At 38.8% G+C, this 14,124-nt stretch overlaps 1 protein-coding gene and 1 pseudogene across 2 annotated transcripts; one reads left to right on the top strand and one right to left on the bottom strand.

Annotated features, from left to right (window-relative positions):
- Positions 1-258: 258 nt before the first annotated feature.
- LOC104597344 (putative pentatricopeptide repeat-containing protein At5g40405 pseudogene) lies at positions 259-2,707 on the top strand (annotated as a pseudogene). The gene has a single exon (XR_016083046.1). The product of XR_016083046.1 is annotated as a putative pentatricopeptide repeat-containing protein At5g40405 pseudogene (transcript).
- Positions 2,708-3,595: 888 nt separating this feature from the next.
- On the bottom strand, positions 3,596-13,433 carry LOC104597172 (uncharacterized). The gene is made up of 4 exons (XM_010258601.2): positions 13,032-13,433; positions 12,233-12,336; positions 3,947-4,076; positions 3,596-3,839 (listed from the first exon to the last, which is right to left on the bottom strand). The coding sequence occupies exons 1-4, from the start codon at positions 13,140-13,142 to the stop codon at positions 3,801-3,803; spliced, it is 384 nt and encodes a 127-aa protein (XP_010256903.1). The 5' UTR covers positions 13,143-13,433; the 3' UTR covers positions 3,596-3,800.
- Between the last annotated feature and the right edge of the window lie 691 nt (positions 13,434-14,124).

Genomic DNA, 14,124 nt, shown 5'->3' with positions numbered 1-14,124 from the left:
AAAAAAAATGTCCCGATCCAAGCCCTAGCCCAGTCTAAACATAAAACGTATTTGGGAAAGCCCGAGCCTGAACCTACATGCCTAAATTTTGTCGAAGTTCGAAAAAGAATGGGTTGGGCTGGCGGGTTACGCTGCCCATGAACAGGTCCACTCAGCCTCAGCCACCGTGTCCCTTGATGACCTATGAGTTCCATGCCTAAGCGACTGTAACTCTGTAAGCGAGTCCGGAGACTCTCAAGTCTCAGCGTTCAATACTGCTTCGAATGTTTTCCGATCAATTTACATCCAATGAGCCTATGATGTAGGGTCTGTAGGCACAGTTGCGAAGCAAACCCGCCAGCCCATGAACAGGTCCACTCAGCCTCATCCACCGTATCCCTTGATGACCTATGAGTTCCATGCCTAAGCGACTGTAACTCTGTAAGCGAGTCCGGAGACTCTCAAGTCTCAGCGTTCAATACTGCTCCGAATGTTTTCCGATCAATTTACATCCAATGAGCCTATGATGTAGGGCCTGTAGGCACAGTTGCGAAGCATCTTCGTCGAAGAATTCAAATGGAGATGGAGATAAGGTTGCTGAAACCTCTTGCGGAAATTGAACGAGTGCAGAAGCAGCTCACACTTTCTTTGTTAAAAAGCCGTGAAACAACCGCAACTTCAAAGCATTTAAAGGCTCTCCATGTTCACCTCATTCGGACCGGGCTGCATCAGAGCAGCTACGCTGTTGGGAACTTCGTGGCTCATTGCGCCACCTTGGGCAGCATGGGCTATGCAACCCAGGTTTTCAATCAAATGTCCGAACCTAATTCCTTTGTTTGGAATACAATGATCCGAGGATTCCAACAGAACCAACAACCTGAGCAAGCCCTTGCGTTCTTTGATCAGATGAGGATTCGAAGCATTCGACCCGATTGCTTCACCTTCCCTTTTGTCATCAGGGCCTGTGCAAATTTGCAGTATTTCCGTACTGGGAGATGCGTTCATGCGCAGCTGTTCAAGATTTGCCTCCACGATGATGTTTTCATCGCTACCAGTTTGATTGAATTCTATGGAATTTCTTGGGATATGATGACGGCTCAGCAAGTCTTTGATGAGATGCCCGTGAAGGATTCAGTGTCCTGGACGACCCTCTTATCAGGGTATGTGAACCACTGCAGTGATTTGAAGAAAGCTCGCCAACTTTTTGATGAGATGCCGGCGAAGGATCTTGTAGCATGGAATACCATTATAGGAGGCTACGTGAAAGTTGGGGACATGGAACTTGCTAACAAGTTGTTTGATCAAGCTCCGATCAAGGATTTATTGATGTACAATACGTTGTTGGGTGGCTTTGCAAAACATGGTGAACCTCAAGTCGTACTGCAATTTTTTGATAAGATGCCAGAGAGGGATGTGGTCTCCTGGAATTCGGCCATTGGAGGGCTTGTCCAGAATAAGAGGATTAATGAAGCTATGGCACTCTTTCATCGAATGCAAATGGAAAATTCGAAGCCTAATGAGGTGACTCTAGTAAGCATTCTTTCTGCTTGTGCCCAGGCCGGAGCCTTGGATGTGGGCAGATGGATACATTCATACATCGACAGGAACGCTGTTGATCTGAAGGTTGTAGTCGGTACTGCTTTAGTGAACATGTATTCAAAATGTGGGGCACTAGAGAGTGCTCAACATGTTTTTGATTGCATGCCAGATCGAGATGTCGTGGCTTGGAATGCAATGATCATGGGATTTTCCATGAATGGACAAAGTAAAAATGCCTTGGAGTTGTTTTCTCAAATGAGAAGGGAAGATGTAAAGCCTAATGAAATTACCATGATCGGAGTACTCAGTGCCTGCACTCATTCAGGATTAATAGATGAAGGGCGAAAGCATTTTGATGGCATGCGCCATGAGCTTGGCATCACCCCCAAGATCGAGCACTATGGATGCATGGTTGACCTACTTGGACGTTCAGGATTGTTGGAAGAAGCTTATAAATTCATTCAAGATATGCCTATTGTGCCACATGCCGGGGTCTGGGGCGCCCTGCTTGGTGCCTGTAAGATCCATGGCAATATTACACTTGCAGAGCTTGCCATCCAACACTTGGTTGAACTGGACCCGGAAGATGGGGGTTATTTATCTATAATGTCCAATATCTATGCCAACGCTGGAAGATGGGATGATGTTGCCAAGGTTAGGCAGTTGATGATAGAGAAAGGGATTAGTAAATTGCGGGGGTGTAGTTCCATTGAAATCAATGGTGAGATTCATGAGTTCGGGGCGGAGGAGAAAATCCACCCTCGATCCAAGGAAATTTATGAGATGATAGACGAGATTTCCAAGCAGTTAAGGATTGCAGGTCATGCGGCAAGTACAACAGAGGTATTCTTTGATGTGGAAGAGGAGGAAAAAGAAAAGGCCCTATTCTTCCACAGTGAGAAGTTGGCTGCTGCTTTTGGACTGATCGCCACTGATAAAGGGGTTACCTTACGCATCGTAAAGAACTTGAGGATCTGTGCTGATTGTCACTCCGCTATAAAGATTATTTCAAGGATTTTTGATAGAGAAATAGTGGTTAGAGATCGGAGCCGATTCCACCATTTCAAGAAGGGTACATGTTCTTGTGGAGATTACTGGTGAGTTTGTTATCTTGGATCATGGAGCTGTTGATCATGTATCATTTATATGCCAAATTGCCAATCAAGTAGTCAAATGCCGTTCTCATCTCATGCGATTGACAGCCTGAATTTACAACCACATACACGATTGAGTTCAGCTTAGGATCATAATAAGCTTTAGAAGGGATGGGATACGTCTATGTGGCAGTGGCTAGAGGAAGGTACTAGCTGATTTAGTTGACAGTCAATGGGTATAATTCCCACTGACCTGGAAACGAACCTACTTTCACCCTCCCCACCTCCATCTCCAAGTTTGCCTAGCAAAGAAGAAAAGTTGCAGTGCCAAGAAACTGGGTGTTTGATTTGCAAAAGCACTACCAAAGATCAAGACTCGAAAAGGTTGAAATGGATAAATGTGGTCAGTATGGTTAGATGGAGGCTCTTGATTTAAGTTTCCTCTAGGTATCACAGCACAGGTACTGATGGGAGGGATCTAGACAGTCTCATAGGTTTCATAGCCGATTCACCAAAAGGATGCCAGGTTGTCGTAACATGGATGCTGCTCTGTAACGGGCTGCAAATGATTGGGTTCAAGGAGCACCATCAAAATGGGGTCATATGGTGTGATTGTTCTATGGAACTACAGATATTTGGCAAGGCGCACTGACAAGATAGAGGGACTCTATGGAAGGTTTGTTTAAGCCATGTGATTTTTTTAAGGTCATACTTTGTACACTAGTGGGGATTTGGGGGTGGGGATAGAGCAAGATGCATGTAAGGCCCACTGACCATACAAAGGACAGCCTGCATGTGCAGGTTTGATCCCACTCCACTGTGGCAGGGATGCCTTTTGACAAATTCAACTATGGGTCATATGGCTTAAGCCATATGAATTCACTGTCTGCAAATATTCCAGTACATTCCCATTGCATACATTAGTTGAAAGATTCATGCTCATGCTATGCAACTTACATATTGCACAATCAAGAAAATTGTAGTTGGATGAACAAAATCTCCATTGTTTTGTGGGCATAGCCCATGTATTGAAGCCAAGGAAAGAAATAATCTCCACTGTTCTTTGGATATGGTCAATGGATACCAATACAGTTGAGCAAACTATTTAACTGTTGATCAATAATAATGAACAAAAATGAGGAGAAAATAAGAAAGGGAATAGTTGTTCAGTCGGCAGAAATTAGCTGATCAGAAATGAACCAAGCTGTATACTAGAATCCACACAAGCTGCAAAATGGAAAAGAGGAAGGATATCTCAGTCATTAAAACAGTGGCAATATGCCTTCAGAGGCATGTTCTAATATCTAAATGACATGAAAATCTAAAGAACATACCAGAAATAAAGTTAAAGAAGCAAAAAGCCCCTCTTGAAGCAGAGTTCCATGACCACCAAAATCTTCTTCATCAATTTTTAATACTATCGAATAGTACCCATAAATAATTCCAGAGGATAGCACAAGGAATCTGGAAAGAAATATACATATGCATGATTAGGTTTTTGAATATCATAAAATGTATGCACACATGCATAGAGGACTTTCCACATAGCATAGCAAAAGATTTAAGGTAAAAACGCTTTCCTGTTTGTTTATGCAACTTACTCCCAGGTTTTCTTTTCCCGGTAAACAACTTCCAGGTTGTCATACCAAGAAAATTGTAAAGCTTGAATAAATAGCCAAATATAGTAAGCACTTTTTTTCTTTTGTTGCAGAGAGGGAGAGGCTTTTTATGGGAGGTCAACCAAAATGCTACTATTATAGCGTAAATCTTAGCAGAAGGATGGATGGCTCAGATGAAATTTTAAGGACCAGCTCCTTAAAGTTGATAAACATATCAAATTTTTGAAGAAGAGTAATTAGTTCTTCTATTGAAAATGACATAGCAGGCAACAGCATGCAAGAAAAACTCAGAAACATAAAATTTATAAGTAGAATGGAAGAAGAGATGATGACCATTTTCTTATCCTCCTCAGAAAGAAAACATTAGAGTTTTTTTTCCACAAAGGATGCGGACAGATACAATTGACTATGAAGAACTTTCTTGTAATAAATTCACACCTTAGCAACAAAATAGAATATGAGATGCCTTGGTTATTCTCATTAAGTTTGCAGAAATCAAACACAATGTATTGCCCTGAAAGGGCATTCAACATGCCAAGTTTAAAAAATTGCTCCTGCCAGAAATAATTCACTCGATTTTCATCTCCAATAGACCTGTTGGAGTGTAATGGAACTATAGGCACTTGTCATATGGAAGTCATCCATCACTGCGTTCAAGAGAACAACACTATCACCAACCACTTAATGCCATATGAAGGAGATGCAACTTAAAGAAAACCTCTAGCCCTTTTTCCCTATGCAAATATATAATTTTCCTGTATTTCTTAACCATTCTAAGAATGGATTGTTCTCTTCTCAATACTGTGCTTCTTACCAATCAAGTTCATCTTCATACAAAGGCCAGGCTTGAAATGTCCTCCCTGTTCATCAACGGAACCCATGATACATAATACATTCCATTCTTGTCTCCATGTATTGACAAGTTGTTCAAAGCTTAGTACTACCTCTACTGTGGTGAGAAAATCAGGAATTCCAAGACAGATAAACCACGATTCTAGTATCTTATGGTGCATAAACAAGGAGGTGCATTAGTCAACATTTATCCCACCTCTACTTAGAAAAAAAAAAAAAGGTCCAACCCTTACAATAAAACTGGTACTTTGTAATTCTTCCCAGAAAGAAACATGACTTGGTTTCATATTCTATAATTGATTTTCTTTTTCCATGTGATTATATTGTACAATTATTTTTCTTATAAAAAAGATGTTATGCTACTCCTAGCAATAACCCCTCTATTAAATGGGATTGCCACTCTTTCCTGTAAAGCTTGCATATTTAACACCATTTTTGGGTGCCATGTCACAGCAGTTGATTCATTGAGTGGTACTCATTCAATGCCATAAATGCCATACAAGTTGCCATGTATTTCCCCCTTTGGAAGCTCTTTTATCACAGGATTTCCATTTTGAAAAGGGGGTTGGTGATGTGATAATGACCTTGTAGTGAATCTGTTCCAATGCAAGTAATCTGCCCATTAGAAGTACATAATTATATAAATGCACTTCAACTCATTTCATGGAAAGTATCTTCCCTCTCTCATAAATCATAATGACCCTGTGGAGAACTTTTATTCCGTCAGGTGACAAAGTTTCAACATCAAGTGGCCATCATCACCATCACCATTAGACATATGCAAAATTATGAGGGGCTAACTATAATCATGCTCCTCTATTATGTAGGGCCATATCTTCTGTAACAATATGAATTGTCAACTTTTTTCCTGATTAGCTAAACCGGTATCCTTTTTGTTGTCCCTCTTGTCTTGATCCCTCAAAATCCATGCCAAAATCATTTCTCAGTTGTATAGTCATTAGTCCTTGTTCCACATGACCAAGTCATCTCAGTTATTGAACTCCAATGAGAATAAGAAAGGTTTATTTGTGCAATAAAATTGACCTAATGAATACAGCAATTTGTTGTCACACTCCTTTTCTGTAGCAGCATGGCCTTCATTTTCATCTTTAGTGATCATGTCACCTGTTGTAGGCCCCTCTTCATACACCATAAGGTGGATATCTGGAATTCCATTATGTACATGCCTTATTCTTTCTTTTTTAGAGCAATAAGGGAAACTGAATGTTAGGTTAGCCAAATAAGATATTGAAATAGAATATATTTGACTTTTTTATAACAAGCTACTTCAAATACTCCCACTAGAAGATCTTTGCACACATCAGCTATTTGGCAATAGAGTATTTTATTAATAGAAGCAATAGAAAAAGGTTCAAAAATCTTAATTATTACTGATAAAGGAAGGCTCTGAAATTCTTTAGGAATCCCAAGGGCCAAATCCACCACGGGAAGCAAAACAAGATAGAAGAAGCTAATGAAACTATAAAGCATAATATGGCCCTTGATCTAATTTCAATCCAATAACTATCCCTCACTAGCAAATACATTCCTCCATAACAAAAAGATTTACAGTCTAAAGGCTAAAACACAAGTTTCTGTTACAAGGTCATGAAGATGCTAAACCAATAAACAAACCCCCAGAAAGAGAGAGAGAGAGATTGCATGAGTTATATTATCTTAGCCCTATAATTGACCTCTCCAGTATAAGTCTTAATGGACTGAATTATCCAGATACTGACGTAACTGGCCTTGGTTAGTAGGATTAGTGCAAAATGATTGGACTGCAGTTACTTAGTTCATGGTTTGCAATTCAAACTCCAAGCCGGGTTGGGTTAAAGGCCAGGTTAAGATTGAAAAATATCAACCCAACTTAACTTAAGGTTGGGTTAGGGTTTAGGCCCTTGGAAACCCTACCCAAGTCAACCTGAACCATTGGCTAATCCTAAGTCTAAGAAATAAGAACATGTTTTTTATTTAAAAACAAAAAAAAGAAGTGAACAAATTGGGCCAACACAAACCCAACTCCAACTGTCCAACCCAATCTGATGTCCAACAACTCAGGTTGGGCTAGGGTTGACCTCAACCCAACCTAACCCATCCTGGCTTTCACCCCCAATAAACACATTTGTATACAAATCTTGATTCTTATAATGGGGAAGTGCATCTTTCTTCAAAAAAAGGAAAGTTAGTTCCTTCTTCCCAATCTGATGTTCAACAACTCAGGTTGGGCTAGGGTTGACCTCAATCCAACCTAACCCATCCTGACTTTCACCCCCAATAAACACATTTGTATACAAATCTTGATTCTTATAATGGGGAAGTGCATCTTTCTTCAAAAAAGGGAAAGTAAGTTCCTTTTTCCCAATGCTAAGAGACCCAACCAACCACTTAGAATGCAGTGTCAAGCCAGTAGTGCTTTAGCATCATAATTACAACTACTAATAAACATAAAAGCATAAAATAAATATTTTTTATAATCAAAGATAAAATAAATAATAGTTGTAAAATATTGTTGGATATTTAGGTGGCTTACTCAGAAATTGATGTCTCACTTTAATGTTTTTTAGTTGTTTGATTTAAACAAATAGAAGTGTTAATTAGACTATTAGTTTTTTTTATTAATAATGTCTTATCAAGAACTTGTCACTTTGTTAGACCTTTCCTGGTTATAACTTATAACTGATTAGCAATTTTTTCCGTGCAGATTAAAGCTGATTGTACCAGTTCTTTAATTTAGACACAGGTTTCCAAATGCCAAAAGGGGACTTTTTTATAGTTGGATGCGTATGAATGAATATTAGTAAATGGGAAGCTTTCATTTACTATATGCATGCAAGCAAGTATAGATACTTTGTGATTTTTTATAAGAGACCAGCAATTTGCATGTATCCAGTCTGTACCAAACTACCAATTATTTGGTTAAGTCAGGCCTGGAACCCTAACCAAGATACAGACCTGACAAGATATGAAACACATGAAGATAATAAAGCCTAGGTTTGGGTACATGAGTGGATCACCCAAGATAGTTAAAGTGGCCAAGTCATGCCTGATAAATAAACGAATACATAAAATGTGAATTATAAACTATTAAATTTGCAAATTAAATCATTGACTAATTAAATGACAACACACATGCTTTTTAAGGGAAAAATGACAAGATTTGTGATTAACCTTCGTGGTTTGAACTTTGAAATAAATGAGACATAAAGACAAAAAGGGATTAAGAGACCTAATTTTTAGCATTGGGCATATCCATATAGGCCCAACATAGGTTAGATAAAGTCATAACAATACATATAAGCATTGTAATTAAATGTGAACTATAAACTATTAAAATTGCAAATTAAATCATTGACTGAGTAAATGACAACTCACACACGCTTTTAAGGGGAAAAACAACAAGATTTGTGAACAACCTCTCCCTGGTTTGAACTTTGAAATAAATGAGACAAAGACAAAAGGGATTAAAAGCCTTGACTTTTTAGCTCTGGATGTCCATATAGACCCCTATAGGCCTAACATAGATTAGATAAAGGCATAACAATACATAAAGGGGAATAGTTTCTTACTTGAACCAACTAAAATGTTTGTATCTATGCCTCCTGTCTAGTTGGTTGCCTAAGTGATAGGCCTCTAAAACACCTAGGAGTTTATCTAGTTGACACCTAGGTAACACTTTAACTACACTGAATAATAATATCCAATCCTTAGGCCTCCTGAGGCATAAGCATAACCAGTAGCTATGTTATAACTTACAAGGAAAGTTCCACCAAAAGCTCTTATTTTAGGTATAGCAGGACACCCCCAAACTACTATACTAGATAACAATTTATTAAAGAGGTAGAGAAAAATACAAGAGGAATAAAGGCCCCTTCTCTGCAGGCTAGAGTAAAGCTGAATTTTGATGGTAGTTCTCTAGGCAATCTAGGTCCATCAGGCATTGGGGAAGTCTTCAGAGATGAGGAAGGAAAGGTGCTGGCCCTCTTCTAGGGTCCAATTGGAGTGGAAGACTCACTAAGGGCAGAAATAAAGGCCCTGCTACAAGGGCTGAGACTGGCTAAGCAGTGGGGTATGCAACAGTTAGAAGTGGAAGGTGACTCCAAGCTCGTAATCGGTTGGATGCAAGCAAGAAGTTTAGGGGCTTGGCCTTTCAGGCAACAGCTAAGGGAAATATTGTACTTAGCAAGAGAGTTAAGGGTACAGTTTAATTGGGTAAGAAGGTCAGCAAATGGAATGGCTGATGCTCTAGCTAAGCAAGGAGTAAATAGGGAGGCTTTGTTCTGGGCTTGCTTGTAGACTGTTTATGCTACTGGTATTTTTATCCATCCTTTGGGTGGTGACAGATGTATTCTTTTAATCTCTTTTAATGAAAGTTACTGTTTCCTATCAAAAAAATAAAAAACAAAAGAGGAATAACAAAAAATAGAAAACCGAGAAACCTCTAACAGCTAAATTAAACATCTCTATCAGAATTACATTATTCCATAAGCACTTCCTTGCCAATGATTTCAAGGGAAACTGAAAAAGGTTTGTTTAATCAATCCATAGATCTGTAACAAAAAAGAATAAGGCATAGGTGAATGGCGTCAATCGATATCAAAGATCTTGTATATGGGGCAAGTCATAGTTACCCATGGTTCCTTATAGACATTGCTCCTTCCCTGGCTTCTGCCTTCCCACATAGCCAAAAACCTTTTCTTAGGTCCAATGCAGAATTATAATAATAAGATCCAAAGTTGATGGTTGGTAAATTGCTTATAATTACAAAGTTCTACCAAAAGGTCTTGGTTGAAATGGAAAAATGATGGAAGACAATGTTTACTCATACTATGAGTTTAGCTAAAATATCATATATCAAACATAACCTAGAAATAGAGTAACCTAAACTAGATTATAAAAGCTTACCCCCTAACCAACCTGTCAACCTGATTCTTCGACAAATGGAATATTATTAAATAAAGCAGAATTTGAACTAGAGGGAACTGATGAACTCTTGGATCACATAACTATGGAAATCTCAAGATCAGATCACAATCTCTCCAAAAACACAGCCACTGTCACCTTGCTAAATGATCTGTGGTTCCAACTACTTAGGTGCTTATAGGTGTCTAGAACATCAACCTCCAAAATTCATGGTATGGAAATATGCCAATAAATAAAAAGTACATTAAATAAGTTACCAAAAAATATGGTAGAAGAAAGGGAAAAAAAAAGAAAAACTTTGAAAATCAAAGTGCTGTCCTTAATTGGACGCACCCTTTTTTCTGATATCATGTTTAGTATTACATGTAGAATTTTTTTTTCTGTTTTTTCAGCTGACTTCAGCTTCTAGCATCGTTAAAGCTATAATGCCAAATGTAAATTGTTCATATGGCTAGACTGTTAGTTTTTAGGTGTCCTAGTAATGCCATAAAGAATCCTGCCTTTACTCATACCAAGAATTCTTTTCAAATTGATTAGAACTTTTTTTGGTAGAAAATTGATCAGAACTTATATTCATCAAATCCACCCAATAAGGAATTAAATGTTAATAAGAACTTCATAGGTGTGGCTGGCAATTTCTGACCCACGTAACCCACATGCTTATAACCAACGAATTCACTTAGCAGGTTGAATGGGCAAAAATTGAAAACATGTTGATGAAATTCCCAAGCCCTTATCCCTTTGCTGGTTGAATTAGAGAGGGTGGGCCATCGAGTGTGGGTTGGGTTGGGTTAAATGGGTGGATTTAAGCTCAACATCCACCCACCCAATTGTTACCCCTAGCCTAACACCCAAAATTGACTTTCATTGATCTCTAGGGGGAAAAACTCTAGAGAGAAAACTGAATTTCTTTAAGCTTCATTTCCGAAAGGGTTTGACTATGATACCTGAAATTTTTTTGACCAATCAATTAGTATCAAAAACGTGGTAGTCAATCATGTGTTATTTATCAGAATTCAAGGGTGGGTTTTGATTGGTCAAAACTCTTCCGATACCATGTCTTTCCTGCATCACAGATTTTCCCTTCCAAAAATTTACTTCAGAGTTGAATGAGAATCTGATTCATCTCAATTCATTAACACCATTGTAAATAATCAGTTTGAAGCGATACCAACAAGATAAACTTTACAAACCAGCAGCTGGAAGGCTTAAATTTAACTTTAATTGCTGCTGTCTGGGAGGGAAATCCAGGGAATCAGGAATTGGGGGTGTAGTGAGATATGAAACTTGTAATATTCTTCTTAGTTTCTCAGGTCCAATTGGACATGGAATCTCTCTCAGGGCAGAATTGTTGGCAGTCATTCAAGGGTTAAAATTGCTAAGGTTAAAGGGATGGAAAGAAGTGGACATTGAATGAGATTGCCAAATAGTTATCTCTTGGCTGAAGAATAGAGAAGAAATTCCATGCAGGATGAGGCCTTTGGTAAGACAGGCACTCTCCCCGGGGGATCCCTTGAACACTTCATTCAACTGGATACCTAGAAGTGCCAATTTAATGGCTGGCACATTGGTTAGAACGGGAGTGTTAAAGGGTCATCTAGAGTGAGAATGTCCAAGGGCTAGGCTATAATTTGTATCTTGTTAGTCTTTTTTTTTTTTAGTTTAGCTTCAGCCTTCAGCTTTGTGCTTGGCCTCTTATTCCTTTGGGGCCTGTCTGATGTATCCCGGGATGTTTTTCAGTTCCTTAATTAATGAATTTTACTTGTTACTTATCAAAAAAATGCCAATTAAAGAAAAAGTTTTGATACTCAAAATCTGACTTGCAACAGAATGCCTTCCAAAGAAAAGTTAGAATTTATTTACATCCACTCATAATCCAATAGAATTTCTCTGGATAACAACAGAAGTTCTGGGATTCAATAAATAATTAAATATACATGAGCAACTAGCTCCTCTAAACCAAAATTCCATGCTGGGGCCAAACCTCATCCAAGAACTTAATATTTTATACTAGCATTTGAAAATGGACCACGTCTGCATAAAGTGCATGTCATTCAAATATGGCATCCAACCTCTGAATTTGGTTCCTAATGTTGATAAAAAAAATTTGGTTCCTAATGAGCATAGCATAAAACAAAAAAAAAAATAGAAATATCATAAACAACATATCGACTTTCTTTTTTCCATAAAGAAGATCCTAACGCTGGACTGTTAATTTAAACTTACATGACAATCCAAATGGCCCCTACAAAAGGAACAGCACCCCAAAGCAATCCACACACAAGAGCAACTACCTGTCGAATCCAATGCAAGGCATCTCCCAATTGATCCTACATCAAAAAGAAACCCAATCAAAACAGATTCCCTTTGGAATTTTGATGCTGGAGGTCCAATCTCAACTTAAAAGCACTCATAAGACCTCTGAAAACTTTAATGTAAAAACAAAACAAAGAAAATAAAGGGGAAAAAACGATTAATAGGCATTGTTGAAAAGAGCGAACCTTTCTACTGTGCAAAGACGTGTGAAAATAAAAAGGAAATTTCTTCTATTTCAATTTCAGAAATCGAGAAAATAAGGCGCCATTTGGTAACATCCTACGGGAACGCTCCTGGTTTCCCGGGAGCAAAAAATAGTAGCTTTTCCGTTCCGTAGTTACCTTTCCATGGGAACATTACGAGGCACGGGCTAAACTCCTCGCCAAAGGAAAATTGGTAGAAGAGAAAACAACATTCTTCCTCAAAGTAAATGAAGCAAACTCAAGCCGCAACGTCGAAGGGAAAGGTTAATAGGAAAAGAAAGGGTTTCTCTTAACTTTACTAATTTACCCGAGCGAGAGAGAGAGAGAGAGAGAGCGTTGTTACCAACATTAAATTAGAATACCAACTTCTACACAGTAGTTAAATCACTGGTTCATTTGCAGAAAACATAAATTCGTGGCTGAAGAGCGAAGTCAAAGCAGCATAAAGCAAAATTAATAATAAAAAGCTAATTAAAAAACAATTAAAACTAACATAAAATCAGTACCTTGTCCCAAGAAGCCTCAGGATCCAACAATTTCCCGAACTTGAAGGGAGAAATATGGCCATTCTGCTGTTGTTGCTGTTGGTGATTGAATTTTGATTTCCCTTCTTTCATGACGATGGTGATGAAATTATATTCTCGAAAATTGTATCTGACCCAGAATGAAGCTCAGATGTCAGTGAAACTCCCGATTGAACTGGGTTCAATTTCCGGTTCTTTTCTCTGTAAACAGCAGGAGTGGCAAAGGACCGTGCATGTTAGGGTTTCGAAAAGATGATGGATAACATGGAGAAACCACCTAAACGTAGATTGATCGGTCAGGTTAGCAGTACTACTCTAATGAATACTACGCTGGTAGTAGATCTGACTTCTGGGGTTCATTGAACTACGAACGCGAGGGAACTCGCGAGCGAGCGTTTCAGTTTGTACGCCTTTTCTAATCACAGATGGAGATGGTTACATGTGATGTGATGTGACTGTGATCAACTCCTACGCGATCGTACGCACTAGCGGTCTATACCACGTGAAGAACACGGAACCATTACATTGTAGAAGTAGGAACATTGAGGAAGACTTAGGCTTTTACGGGTATTCTCTCAGAGAGTCTGCTCCTCACATGCGCCTCACACGCACATCCTACTAGTTATTATTCACGGGAGGGAACAGCATCTGTTCCTCACATGCACATCCACCGTGCACTCCCATGAATAATTAAGTATGGAAAATGTTTCCAAATCCTAATGCATGGTAGAATGTGCATGTGAGGCACACTATGTGAGGAGGAGGAGATCTTGTCTCTCACGGGAGATATTATCAGTGCACCGTGGATGTGCCTGTGAGGCGCTCATTTGTGAGGAGTAGATCTCACTTCTTAAAGTGGAGTCTAATTCGCAATGTGTCAACCATTTAGTTGATAAAGTCTCTTGCTGGTGGTGACGAGATTTGGGATCAAATCCAATTTACACTTTGATTAGGGTGTTAGGACTATGAATTGGGGGATGGATTACCCTATTGTGTAACCATTCAAAAGATATAAAAATAAAATAAAAGTTTGAGTGCGGATCCATACTCCAGTCTATTCTTTACAAGGGGGAGC

This window comes from Nelumbo nucifera, chromosome 2 (assembly GCF_055504915.1).
Source record: "Nelumbo nucifera cultivar China Antique chromosome 2, China Antique-T2T, whole genome shotgun sequence".
Classification (NCBI taxonomy): domain Eukaryota; kingdom Viridiplantae; phylum Streptophyta; class Magnoliopsida; order Proteales; family Nelumbonaceae; genus Nelumbo; species Nelumbo nucifera.
This window is presented reverse-complemented; position numbering and strand designations above follow the sequence as displayed.

Bases quoted from the DNA above. Each gene is read 5' to 3' on its own strand.
- LOC104597172 (XM_010258601.2), bottom strand. From the start codon at position 13,142: ATGAAAGAAGGGAAATCAAAATTCAATCACCAACAGCAACAACAGCAG. The intron at 12,337-13,031 runs GTACTGATTTTA...TTTTTGATGTAG, and splicing joins CTGAGGCTTCTTGGGACAAG to GATCAATTGGGAGATGCCTT. The intron at 4,077-12,232 runs GTAAGTTTAAAT...ATTTCTTTCCAG, and splicing joins GGGGCCATTTGGATTGTCAT to ATTCCTTGTGCTATCCTCTG.